Raw genomic sequence first — 14442 nt, 5'->3', positions numbered from 1 at the left:
GACCAGAGAGCCAGGACACGTGTTGCTCATTTCAGTATTTATTTACATTTGATATTTTGAAATTGTCTGCTTTTTGCCATTTCTGCAGTTTCAAGTTGGAACCATATCTGCAACTAGAGGCAGCAAATAAACTAATAATCAGGTTAATTGAGTGCAGCAGCCTGGTTCTGAGAATCATGAAATGTCTCCGCAGGACATTCTGCCCTCTCCCAGTCAGGCGTGGAGCCACTGGCTCCCTCTTGCTGTCGGGAGACACTGAATGCTCCTGCTGAGAGGCTCACACAGCACAATACAACTACTTTATGCTCCCCAGACTCAGAATGGAGGACTAAGATTCCTGGACTTTAAAAACAGGGGAGGACTGTAGCATATTTTGGGGTGCCAGGGTAGCTATAGCAAATAAATAAAAGATGCATTTCAGCAACAGATTGTTAATCTACAGATTTTATTTTTAAAAATTTGGATGTAAGTAGAGATTTTCAGTATTTTTCTTTTCTGAAGTCATTTCTTCTTTTCTCAAGTCTTGTGACACATGGCTGAAAAGGAGGGGGTACACATGAATCCAGCCATAGCACCAGTCTTTTCACCATCCCGAGGCTTTACCCCCATCCATGGGCCTCACCCACATCGGTCATTTTCTGAAGCCTAGATCATGTTAACAACCCATCAGGTGCAGTGTCAGTTTCAAAGCAGATTATCTAGGGAAACAAGAAAACAGGCAGCAGAACATTGGTATATACAATAGTCCAAAGCACTGAGCCAAGCAAAACATTTTTTAAAAGATTCTTCTATAGTTGTCTATTGCTGATGATTTTGATCAGAATAAAGAAGGTGAAAGAAGGTACAAGTCAAGTGATAGGTTTTGTTCAGTGGGAAAAATGGTTGGAAACTGGGAGTAACAGGCATCTTTAAGGGTCTGAACTTTGTAGGTGTAACTACATAAGCAGTGTTAACTCCATTTCTCATACCAGTAGCCCTCTAGAAAATAAAAGTAGTTCTAGTGTGGTCACGTTATAAGTCAATAATGTACAAACTAGCACCTATTCATTTGTTCACAACATGCATATTTATAGAGTAGTTAGGTACCACTTGTAAGTCCTTTAAAATTCTATAATACATATTAAAGTAGTGGTTATTGGTCTGACATATGCTGCTCTTGGGTCTGTCTATCAACTAGATAAAAAGCAGTGCTTTGTGAAATGCAGTGTTATATCTTAATGCCACTGGTGATAGAAAGTAGTTCCCTTCAGTTCAAATCCTGTGCCCTTATTTGCTGCTTGCTGACGTAAGCAATAAGTACCCCTCTAACTAATGGTATCTACACATTTCTGTAACTTGTATTTAATGATGGTGTATCTGGTGACTGTAAAAATATTAGACAGATATAAAAGCATATAATATATATTAACTGTTAATGCTGAGGTATATAGTCTGTGAATTACGTGTTTTGTACTTCTATTCATTGTGTAATTTAGTGATGGTGGAGAAGATCTACACCCAATCCTTAAGAGTGGCAGTATCCCTTTTACGATTTAACATGATCTGCATCAATTTGTTTGCTTGCTGAAGTTTTATTAGAATAGGAAATAGCAAAACAAATATTAAAAAGAGAGTGTAGTACTGGTTAGGGAAACAGACTTCAAGTCACTGACTGAAGTCACACGAACTCCTTGTACATTCACTGTGAGTTTCAAAGGGCATCGGTCCCTAATTTCCTTTGTTCACTTTCCGGTTGTGGACTTTTAAGAGCGATCTGAGGCTAAGTGACATTACAACACCCAACACTGGAGCTGTTAATCCTGTTTAGGTCTGTACTGAAAAGGAAGGTGGAAATACATGTATATATCTTTTCTTTACCTAGAAGTGCCATCCATTGTCCTTGAATTAATATAAAGTTACTGTTGCATTTAATTTAACCAGGAGGATCCTCGAAAGTAACACCTTTACCAAGGACAATGTCAACAATGTCAGTGTCAACCCTGAGTCTGGTTCTGACCACATTCGTAGTGGCCACGGCCAGCATGGTGGCATAGTGCACTGCATCTCCCGACAGCAGCACTCCTTTGTTGGAGCACTGTGCCAGGAAGACGCGCAACGTCCAGTGGGCAGATGATGCGTAAAGAAGTTAAGTGTTCACAGATAAAACTGCTGTGGTTCAGGTACTTCCTTTCCCAGCAAAGGCTTGCTGAGGCTTTGTGAGAAAGTGATCTAAATTATTATTTTAATGTTTAAACATAATTTGTTCACTCAGTGATCATTCTCATGGAAGCAAGGCCATAAAAAGGAATACTGCAGCTTTGACCCTACAATTTAGGAGAATTACTCTTTGGATTGTCAGCTAGCTAAAGAACATACTTTTTTTTCACCTTTTAAAATCACGTGATGTTAAAGGACAAGTACCCACTCTTCCCTTCTGACCTGAGAATAACTTAAATGGTTTTCCCCCCCCAAAAAAACAAAGTACTGCCAGTATTATGACTATTTTCTGAGACAAATGGTACTGTGTTAAAAAAATTTGTTACTTCCTCTATTATCTTCTATTGTAAAGACTATTTGTTGTACTAATTAGAAAATACGAAATAAGATAGGGAACTCCAGACTGACACAGCAATTGTTCTGGAAAAGGAAAATACTCTAATAAACTTTGATGTAGTAGTAACTAAGCTATAGATACATCATTGCTAACTCTTACTCTAGGTGCTCTTTGGTGAGAGACATGCTTTGTTCTCTTGTTGATGATATTTCTCTGCAAAGAATTCTCTATGGAGTCGAGCAAGTGAAGTGAATCATTTCTTACCAAGCAAATTTATCAATTTATAAACCTTCTCTAAAGCTCACTTTTGAGTTCAGTTGTAATCATGAGTGATCCTTCATATTTTATTTAAAACTGTTCATTCAGGTACGAAGTATGTTGAAATTTTGCCAATATCTTAATAAAACCCAGCAATTTAAAAACATTGGTCATCTGTCTTTTTGTTCAAAGGAAGATTACTTAGTTCTAGGATTTAAGTTGGTTTTCTCAGAACTGAAAACAAAATCCTGAGGTGGCGGTTTTCTAAACTTTAAAGTGGGGACATGGAAAAGTTTGCTAAGTGCTGCTACAATTGTTAGTCCCTCCCCAGAAAAACCAGAAGAGATCTTTCTCATCTTACACACATCTCCCCCATCAGTTTAATGTTGGGGGTTCACCCTAAAACAGATGAATGAGGAACAGGACCTGCAAACGGCTAAGTGCTGACTCCTCAAATCTCCCCATTACTTTATTCTTCAAACTCTGCGTCCAGCCAGAGTTCTTCCCTCTCCCTTGGTCTTTCTCCTTTTAGTTTCAAACTGGAAGGAAGGAAATAATCAGCTGGATTGTGGTTGAAAGTCTGTCCAGAGGAATGGTTTGAGAGAGTAACAGGAGACAGAACAACGCAGGCATCCTAATGCAGTCAGGACACTGCATTCGTACCCACCTCTTACCACCATTAAGTCCTAGAAAATTGATTTCAACCTTTAACTCCTAATCACTTAAATTCATCCAGTACTTAGTGTAATTTTATATAAACTCAAATAAGAATTGAGAAAAAAAATGAAGGTCTGAAAGAACCTTATTTGCAAGAGTTTGCTACAGTGGGGAATGAAAGAAAAGCAATATTTTGGTAAATATTATTTATACTTGGAAAAAATCCCCTACTGGTATTCTAGGTTCGAAAGGAACATCTCTTTCTGAAGCAGCACACACACACACACACACGGCTTTTTCAGTTTTCTATTTCCTAGGTTTTTTATATTCTCATCACTTTTATAATTAAAAACATTTTTGGATAGAAAACTAAAAATGGCCCATTACTTTCTAGACTCTGAATCTGAATTACTTATGTTTTTAATTAAAAAATTATAAGAACCACTGTACTTCCAGCTTCCAATTCTAAAATGTAGAGCTAAAGGGAATACTGCTTCCATTCTTCTAAATAAAAGCCAGATTTACTTCAAATTATGACTTTTTTCACACTCATCAGAGTTGAGGTCGCAACTGGCCCAAGTTTAAGAGGGGCCTGCGCCTCCGGGCGAGCGGCGCCCTCAGCACTGGTTTAGAGTAGGGCAGCTCTGGAAGCCGGCCATTCAGCGAGAGAGTGCTGACCGATACAGGCAGAGTGGGGGCCGCCCGGGGAGCTGCAGAACCCGGTGGAGTCCGCCCTCTCTTGCAAACCCTACCAGGACTCAGAGGAAAGGTCCGGGGCGGAGCAGGTCCAGCAGTGGGATGTGGGGGGCCACGGGGGCCCATCACCCTTCCCTCAGCTCGCTCACACGAGCGTCGTTCTGTGGAGGAGAGGGCCACGGACGCTGCCCCAAGGGCACCTGTGACAAGCTGATGGAAGGGAACAGGGGAGGGAGCAAAACCCTACTCCTGGGGAGGAGGAGTATCACCAGGCCTGTAAATAGCTGTAAATACACATTAAGTAACGCGGCACCTTAATCCAAGAATGCCAGTCCCAACCCACATGCAGTCGAGCTTCAAAGAACAGAACAGTTCTGGGCAGACAGCAGAGCAACAAAAGTCTGCAGAGACATAACTTGGAGGCACAGTACAAAATTCAGGGTCAGAAGAGATACTGCATTTCTGCCGGGGAGGGAATTACCAGAGCAATGTACTGCTCTAGAACGCAACGCCACGAAGGTTGATCACAGCAGTGACGAACCTCAAACCAAACGCAACTCCTAACCAGATTCATTCAAACTCTTGTGGTACAGATCTAAGCAGGCCTGCCCATTTTTAGGCATAAAAACCATTCACCAAACTACTGTTCTACATAAAATGTGTTGCTTTCAGCGAAATACAGAGAGGCATCTGAAAGCAAGAAAAAATGTATTCTTCTGAGTGAAGTAACCAGGGTGGTGGGTGCCGGCAGGGAGCCTGCCTCTCCCAGGTTCTGTCCAGGTGGCCTCCCCTCCCAGGGCCCCCGCGGGGACCTTTGTAATTTGAGCCTGTTGAGCTGGAGCCGTTGTGATTTGAGTCACTGTGGGTGGGACTGTAAACTGGTACAACCATTGTGGAGAACAGTATGGAAGTTCCTTAAAAAACTCAATATACAACTACCATTATGATCTAGCTATCTCACTCCTGGGCATATATCTGGAGAAAAACATAATTTGAAAACACACAGTGCACCCCAATGCTCACTGCAGCACTGTTTACAAAAGCCAGGACGTGAAATCTAAATGTCCACCGACAAAGGAGCGGATACAGAAGACGCGGTACACAGATCCAATGGAATACTACTCAGTCACAAAAAGATCAAATAATGCCATCTGCAGCAACAGGAATGCATCTAGAGACTGTCATAGTGAGTAAAAGAGGAAGACAAATGTGTCGCTTACATGTCGAATCTAAAAAAATGGTACAAATGAATTTAATACAAAAATAGTACAGATGTAGAAAACAAAGTTACAAGATAAACTGGGAGACTGGGATTGATATACACACTGAAATATATAAAGTTGATGACTAATAAGGCTCTATTATACACACAGGGAACTCTCAATAACTTCAGACTGACTTGACAAGGATTTTGGAACTGACAGAAATTAAAATAACTATGGCTTCCCAGGTGGCACACTGGAAAGAATCTGCCTGCCAACGCAGAAGATCCCCTGGAGAAGGAAATGGCAACCCACTCCAGTATTCCTGCCTGGAAAATTCCATGGACAGAGGAGCCTGGTGGGCCACAGGCCATGGGGTCACAAAGAGCTGGAGATGACTGAGCGTGCACATACCCTTGGTTAATATGTTGTGGAAATAATGGGCAAATATGCAAGATCATATGGGTGATTTCAGCAAAGAGAAACTATAATAAACAGAAATGCCAGAAATTAAAAATACTGCAGCAAAGATGATGGGTGTCTTTGACTGCCTAATCAATAGATCTACCACCGCTGAGAAGAGAAAAAGTAAATTTAAAGAAAAGTCCATAAAAATTACCCTAACTGATGGGATTTCCGTGGTGGTCCAGTGGTTAAGAATCCACCTTCCAGTGCAGGGCATCCCTGGTGGGTTAGATCCCTGGTGGGAGAACTAAGACCCCACATGCGATGGGGCAACTAAACCCAAGTGCTGCACCTGCTGAGCTGGCATGCTCTAGAGCTCCCCGCCACCCGCCTCTACTAGAGAGCCCCTGCACCACAACTAGAGAAGCCCGTGCTGCAACGGAGACCCAATGCAGCCAGATCAATTTTTAAAATAAAAAAGAACGAAAATGTAGTGAGTGGCCACAAAGGAAACAAAACGCTTTAAAAAAAACCTAACTGAAACACAAGAGAAGAAAAAAAATAAAGGAAAAATGAAAGCAAATTAAATCCAGAACAGAACAAGTAAGAGCTGTGGAACTATATCAGCCTAACATATGCATAACTGGAAACCCTCGTATGTTGCTGGTGGGAATGCAATGGCACAGTGCCTTCTGGAAGTTTGGCACTTTTCTTACAAAGTTAAGCAGAAACCTACTACATGACTGACTGCAATGAGTTCTGACACCAGTTATCTGGGGTTAGGCCCAACTTCACAGGTTAAGGGCAAAGTCCTCCACAGGACTGCTCTCACTTCAAATACCAAGTTTAGGGCCCCCACTATCCTTCCCCTCGCTTTGACAATTCACTAGAATAACTCATAAACCCAGGAAAATACTTACAATTCCAGTTTTATTATAGTCAAAGGATACCAATCAGGCAAAAGGACAGACACGGGGTGAGGTGGAAGAGGGCCCGAATGTGGGGCTTTCTTGTGATCAGGAGCACACCCTCCCAAAACAGCCAGGTGTGAAGGATGCTGCCAACAAGGCAAGTTCAGCTGAGCTTCAGTGTCCAGAGTCCTTACTGTGGTTTCATTATGTAAGCGTGACTAACTCACTGGCAACAAGGCTGAACTATTTAAGCTAATACGATGTGACTCAGAGGCCCAATCCTCTAGTCACAAGGTTGTTAGTCTTTCTGGCAAGGCCAGTCCCCGTCTTGAGTTATCTCATGAAGCTACCAGAATCCACCATAAGTAACAACAAAGACCCCAATCACTCGGGAAATTCCAAGGACTTAAGAGGCTGTACCCCAGGAACTAGGGACAAAGGCCAAACTCTTTATTACATATCCCACTCCAAGGCAAACACTACCCTAGAGACAGACAACTTATGTTCACACAAAAATCTACACACAAAATGTTTGTAAAGTTTCATAATCATGCAAAACTAGGAAAAATCCAAAATGTCCTACAATGGATAAATGAATAAATTGCATACATCCACACAGTGAAATACTACTCAGCAGTTAAAAAGGAATAAAGTTCTGATTCACACAACTAGGTAGGTGACGCGTACCATTTTGCTACGTGACAGGCTACGTCTGGTGAGATTCTATTCATATGGCACTCTGGGAAAGGGAACACTGAAAGGACAGTTGCCAAGGGTGAAGGGGCAGAGGGGGACCTACCTCCAAAGAGCTGGCACAGGAATCCGGAGGGCGACTGCACTGTTTTCCAAACAACTGCATACACCACAAAGATTAAACTGTAATGTATGTAAATTTTAAAATCAACTAGGATGTGTGGAGGAGGACAGAATACAGACTGTAACAGATGAATCTGACTGTATTACAAATGAATCATGCAATCAGCCTGAAGAGAACGGCAAAGAAAGGAACCAATGCATTAGGGTTAGATTCCCCTAATTTCTTTGACATTTATTATTAGAATTCCGTTTGACAAGTTGTCCTTTCTTCTCCCTTTAGTTTATTCAGCTGTTCATGTATATCTGTGTGGACTCATGGATATTTATTTTGTTCTTTGAGTTATGATCCTGTACGGCCACTGTGTCACAGTTCAGGATCTAAACTGGATCTAAATAACTCTGGAAAAGTGCTTTCATGGGACTCATGGTTTTTCTCCTTAAAACACATTGTTTACATACACATACATGATGCATTCAAGTATGTGCTTTAGGAGTGAATACGTTTCCTCTTCTACCCAACAACACTCTAGTAAGAGGAAGCAAATCAGCACTCAGAGCTGTGTTTCCAAGTATCACTGTCCCTCCAAAAGGCAAGGAATATTCAAGAGGAGCCTGGAGCATCTTGTTGAGAGGAAGGATGGAAAGGGAAGGAGGGGGAAGGATGGAAAGGGAAGGAGGGAGAAGGACACAAAATCAAGATCAAAAGAGTAAAGGAGCCAAGCAGGAAGAGCTTTGAACAGCCAAAACTAGAAAACTGAACTGTAAAACAATGGCAATACTGGATCATAACTCGAATAAAATTAATATCCACACAGATACAAACAGCTGAATAAACTAAATGGAGAAGAAAGGACAACTTGTCAAACAGAATTCTAATAATAAATGTCAAAGAAACTAGGGGACTAGAAAACTACCGTAAGACCACTGCAGTGATAACTGCTGTAGGCAAGACCCACCAGACCTAGCGCTGGCCGGCGCTGGAATGAGCGGGCATGAGTTTAAGCAGAAACAGGATACTTGCATATCCTTAAAGTATTCGCCCTAAATATTACGTAATTCAAAGGGAAAAAGTAGTAAATAGTGGGGAATCCTGGCAGATACCACCTTAACCAAGTAATTAAGGTTAACAATACCAATCAAACATCTGCAGCATACAGGCCCTGATACAATGCATTCTGTAGAAGCCTTCTAATAATGCAGAATTCCAACTTAAGATGAAAAAACATCAGATGAGCCCAAGCAGAAGAACACTATAAAATAACTAGGGGCTTTTCCGGTGGTCCAGTGGTTAAGAATCTGCCTGCCAATACCAGGGACGTGGGTTCAATCCCTGGTCCAGGATGAGTCCGTATGCTGCCGGGCAACCAAGCCCGTGTGCAGCAAGCGCGGAGCCAATGCGCGGCAAATACTGAAGCCCGTGCTGCACACGAGAAGCCACCGCCGCGGGAGGCCCGAGCACCACAGCTAGAGAGCGGCCCCTGCTACGAAGACCCCGTGGAGCCATAAATAAATAAGCAACACTTAGAAATAACCGGTCCACTTCAAAAATGTCAAGGTCGTGAGAGACAGGGAAGACTGGGGAAAGCGCCCGAACTGGGGGACGCTAGGACATGACAACTCACTGCGCTGTGGACCCCGGGAAGGGAAGAGGGCGCGCGGGAAGTGACTGGTACTCACTGCGCTGTGGACCCCGGGAAGGGAAGAGGGCGCGCGGGAAGTGACTGGTACTCACTGCGCTGCGGACCCCGGGAAGGGAAGAGGGCGTGCGGGAAGTGACTGGTACTCACTGCGCTGCGGACCCCGGGAAGGGAAGAGGACGCGCGGGAAGTGACTGGTACTCACTGCGCTGCAGACCCCGGGAAGGGAAGAGGACGTGCGCGAAGTGACTGGTACTCACTGTGCTGTGGACCCCGGGAAGGTAAGAGGGCGTGCGGGAAGTGACTGGTAAAATCTGAACGAAAGCTGACAGTGGTCTGGGCACTAGTTTGTACGTAAGACCGACGCCTTCGTTTTGGTTACTCTTCTATGGTTGCGTACTCTGTTCACCAAAGAGAAGCTGTTTTGGTTTTGGAAGGTTACCTTTTCTAAGAATTCACCCATTTCTTCCAAGCTGTCCACTTTACTGTCATACAGTTGCTGATAGTCTTTGATGACTTTCTGTGTTGTCTGTTGTGATTTCTCCATTTTCATTTCTAATTTTGTTGATTCTTCTCCCTTTTTTTCTTGATGAGTCTGGCTAATGGTTTGTCTATTTTATTTATCTTCTCAAAGAACCAGCTTTTACTTTTGTTGGTTTTGGCTGTAGTCTCCTGTTTCTTTTTCATTTATTTCTGCCCTAATTTTTATGATTTCTTTCCTTCTACCGACCCTGGGGTTCTTCATTTCTTCTTTTTCTAGTTGCTTTAGGTGTAAAGTTAGATCACCAGTCCAAGTTTGATGCATGAAACGGGGCACTCAAAGCCGGGGCACTGGGACGACCCTGAGGGATGGGATGGGATGGGAGGTGGGAGGGGGTTCAGGATGGGGGACACGTGTACACCCGTGGCTGATCCATGTCAGTGTGTAGCAAAAACCACTACAGTACTGTAAAGCAATTAGCCTCCAGTTAAAATAAATTTTTTTTAAAAAGAAAAGCTGGGTGTACAGGAACACTCTCAAGATTTCTGCACCTCTATTATAAATCTAAAATTATCTCAAAATAAAAAGTTTTTTTAAAAAAAGACAATATTTAGGTTTAATTATTAGGTATCAAAATGCTGGATTCGGCCCAACTGTGACAAACTGGAAGAAGTACTCAACCAGTATAGCTCACCGCATCCCTGCCAGCGGTGCTGAGCAACCTCCCTGGGTCTCCTATTTCTCTGCCACATGGGCACGACACACAGTCCATCCACTCAAAGGTTACTTACAGATTCAATGACACGGTCGGTCCAAGTTGTACAGAAACAATACGCCTGGGCACAACGCATGCATTACACTTACATCTCTAAGTCTAGGAGAAAATACTCTTCTGGACAATCTTCCAGGACCAAACTTGAGACTGAAAATACCAAATGATGCGACTTCCCTGGTAGCCCAGTGGCTAAGACTCTGCGCTCCCAGTGCAGGGGGCCCAGGTTCAATCCCTGGTCAGGGAACTAAATCCCACGTGCAACAGCTAAGAGCTCATGTGCAGCAACTGAAGACCCCCCATGTTGCAATGAAGATCCCATGTGCCGCAACTAAGGCCCGGAGCAACCCAAGAAATAAATATTTTTAAAAAACAAACTAAACTAAATGATGAAACCAAGAAAAACTATGCCCTTCAACAAAAGGAGGGGAAAAAAATTTTTTTTAAGTTGGGATTCTGTTAAGGAATGGAAAGTACCAGAGAGCAGGACAAGTAGAGTGACTGACTGGAAATCTGGGTCGACTATCATGACTTTCGGAGACTGTGGGTGATGACGGTCAAAAGTGGGAAGACGGGGGAAGAAGCTCTTTTATCAGAGCTCTTGCAGACTAGCTCAGGAAGCACCAATGGGGAGAGGGGGAAGAACTGCTGTCTTCTTCTGTGCCTCTCCCCTCCCTCACTGCTTCCTAACATCTAGCAGAGGCGAGACTGGTGTGAGACGACCGCAGGGAAGACGGAGGAGGGCTCCCGGCAGCACCGTGGAGTCGGGTGCAGACTGACAGCCGGGTGCAGGTGACACGGCTGGGAATCGGGGAAGGAACTGTTTTTCCAAAGATCCCACTACTAAAAGCTAATAGGTCCTTCCATTTTTTGAGGAAATCTTTAGATCTTTCAGTCTTATCAGGATCCCAGAATGAATCAGATAGCAGATGCCCAACACCCCATATCACAAAAACTAAGCATAAAGCAACAAATCAAATGTTTGATCTTTTTGAGTTAAAAATAATGCCCTTTCTCAAACCTCCCTCCCTCAAAGTGAACCAAAATATCAATGACAAAGTAGAACTTGGCAAATTTTATCTGCAAAGGGTAAGAGTGTAAATAGTTTAGGCTCAAGGGCCATTAGGTTGCTTAAGCAGCTACTCAACTCTGCCTTTGCAGGGCAAAAGCATCTGTGGACAATCTCTAAGTGAATGGATGTGACTATGTTCCAACAAAACTTTATTTACAACAGATAGCGGAAGGGATTTGGCTCAAGGCTGGAAGTTTGTTTCACCCCTAGAGGAAATGCCAGATAGACACTTGTTAATTTATGCCCCAGAAGTTTTCCTCAATGGATGGTGTTGAATTCATATACGCTACATATTTCTTACTATTTTTAAATTCACAAACAACAATACTGGAAGTGAGCTATAACCAACAAAACAGACATGACATGATCTTCATCACAGGAGAACTGTTTTCGAGTACATCCTTTAGATACCTGTAAGTTTGTTGGTTTTTGTTTTTTTTTCCATGAAACCCTCTGTCAAATTTAATTATAAAAATAGAGAATTTCATGCCAGGAGGGCAGTTACAAATCATCTCTTTAGAAGCTTACTTTTTAAGCTTTTCAAGGTATAGACTTTATTATTAATATGGAATCAGAATATGGTACAAATGGCTTGGGTTTCTAAAATACATGAGAAGATAATATACCAATTAAATTCAAGTAATTTTCCCTACAAAATTTTTGTCATGCATAAAAAATGTCTTCAAAACCTCCTATAGCTATAACAACAAAAACAGTCTTGCTGACGTGGTAAACTCAAAGTCTACCAACGTCAAAGGGTCTCAACCAGTTCCCAGTCTGTATGAAACAAGCGCAGCACTCCTCAATGCTCTTAACACAACCTGAGCGCGTAAGCAAAGCCCCCAAATACTCAAGAGCCAAACGCTCTGTGATTCATATAGCATCATGTCATTCTGGGGAATCCACTTTAAGGTCATGTGGAAACAAAACTGGACATCTCCCCCTAACAAAGGAAAAAAGGACAGCTCAGGATGCTATCATACAGAGTAATGCCGAGAGAGTCTCACGGTTAAATCACTCGTGCTAAAAGCTCTTACAAATTTCCCCAAATGAATAGTCTCTTCTCGGGCTTCTCTTAATTCTTAATCATATGTGGTTTTCTATATTTTGAAAATAAGAACTTACAAAGGTACACGGAAAAGCACTCAGTTCCATATCAAATACAGGTCAAGAACACCTATGCAACAGTGAGTTTCAAAGTAGAGTCAATCGCTTGTGTGTTTATGAATTCTGGTAAGACTCACTTAAAAAAAAAGAAACCCTACAATATCAGTTCTTAAAATGACTTGCTCTCAACACTAATGAGACAAAATTCTTACATAACAGCTTTACCCATTACAAAGCAGTGTAGAAATAAGACAAAGCTGGATTTAAAACATGATCTCATCAAAATGTACTAAACACAAATGCATCTCTAGCTAACAGAAAATGAAATGTGAAGAACTTATTAGTAATATTTTAGACCACTGCACAATAAGCTACTTAATAACTATATAATAGCACATCAATGTTATCATGACAGTAAGCAAATGCTAAATTTTTATTTCTCATATGATTATACTACTTAAATATTTCCAACTAATTTAAGGACAAAAAGTAACCACATACATAATGGAGATTATAAGTCTTCTAACTTCCCTATGCATCTATTAACAGCTCAAAAGCATCTATTACACACAGGCAATAGGAATAGGAAAAGGAGGGCTTCCTGTCCCAGTTTTAATAAACTGCAGAGACATAACATTTTCTCAAGTTCATTTTATTAACAAAAAGTGCAAACTGTTTTGAACAAAAGCAAACCATGAATCACAGCATTCGGCAAGCCACTAGACATGGAAAAGGGAACAATATTCATTAAGTAAAAAATACGCAGATGAAATGCCTCTCAAATGTATACATACTCATGCTTTTACAATAGTCTCTTAGTCAGCTTTCAGTGTACTTTTCACAAATGGTATAGCAGCTCAAAAACAAATGCAGGAGCACAATGGTGAAGTTTGGCAATAATTTTGGACTAATTCTGAGTATAAAAGTGAATGTGATAGCACACTTTCATGTATAATACGTAGGAATCTTTAAATGTATTGACACTGAAATCAATGTCCAGCTAATGAAAACAAAGGAAAAAACAGGGTTTTAAAATACCTGTTGCTCTGTAGTTGTTTGGTAAGAAGCAGGAAAAAAGTGAAATAATTTAAAATGTTCTTATATGTGTTTATATGACCAAGAACATAACCAATCCACATTAACTTAATTCATTTAAAACTGCATTTGTAAAAGTCACACGAAAGAAAGCGTATGTGCCATCAGCGTGCCTGCCTGCACCTGAGCAAATAAGAACAGAAAAGGAACCTCAGGCAGCTGACACGTTCCAAAGAGGACGTTCAGTCTAGTGTTGCTTCAGTTATTCACATAAAGTGTCTTCAGGGCAGAATCTACACAGAAGTGATATTTCTGCTCACTAATCTATAGGCATTAATGAAACTAGAAACTGTAATTAAAACCCAAACTATAAAGGCGGTCATCTCAACAGAACTGAGGATCTAGCCAGGACAGGAGAGCGCCGGCGCGGAGCAGCTCACTACGTGCATGCGCTGCCTCTGGGTGCGTTTCCTGGCAGTTACTGCCCTTCTGTGGCAGCAGACAAACTGCCTCTTAGGAATACGCTAATTTACTAAGTTAATTGAGGCTATACTGTTATTTCATTACATTACACAGAATTCTTCCCACATTTAATTTTTTCCTTTGTACTAATGTTTTATACTAGGACTGTGCTACTTTCTAAAGTCTCAATTACTATTTCAAGTAGAGATGGTGAAAAAATCTGATTATCTGACCATTGACAAATTTGAGCACCAACGACAGCCAATTTCGGGGTCAAGGAGGCTTACAAGTCAGTTCTCTTGATTTGAAAATTACCTTCCGCTGTTTTCATCAGTACTGAAACTGAGATCTTCAGGGCCTATTTGTTCACCATCAGGAAAACTGGAATGTGTATCTAG

The 14442-nt window shown here is 41.7% G+C and overlaps 1 protein-coding gene across 4 annotated transcripts in view; it reads right to left on the bottom strand.

Moving 5' to 3' along the window:
* Positions 1–14442, bottom strand: part of TRIM37 (tripartite motif containing 37) — a 182233-nt gene that overhangs the window by 35565 nt on the left and 132226 nt on the right. For 2 of the 4 annotated variants that reach the window (XM_055577485.1, XM_055577486.1), the window contains one exon: positions 14360–14438. In XM_055577485.1, coding sequence (XP_055433460.1) covers positions 14360–14438 — 79 coding nt within the window. Of the gene's footprint in view, positions 1–519; positions 699–13183; positions 14439–14442 lie in introns of those variants that run through there. The other 2 variants (XM_055577487.1, XM_055577488.1) reach the window with 2 other exon arrangements.

This window comes from Bubalus kerabau, chromosome 4, assembly GCF_029407905.1.
Source record: "Bubalus kerabau isolate K-KA32 ecotype Philippines breed swamp buffalo chromosome 4, PCC_UOA_SB_1v2, whole genome shotgun sequence".
Lineage (NCBI taxonomy): Eukaryota > Metazoa > Chordata > Mammalia > Artiodactyla > Bovidae > Bubalus > Bubalus kerabau.
The sequence above is the reverse complement of the archived record's forward strand: the minus strand, read 5'-3'. Positions and strand labels throughout refer to the sequence as shown.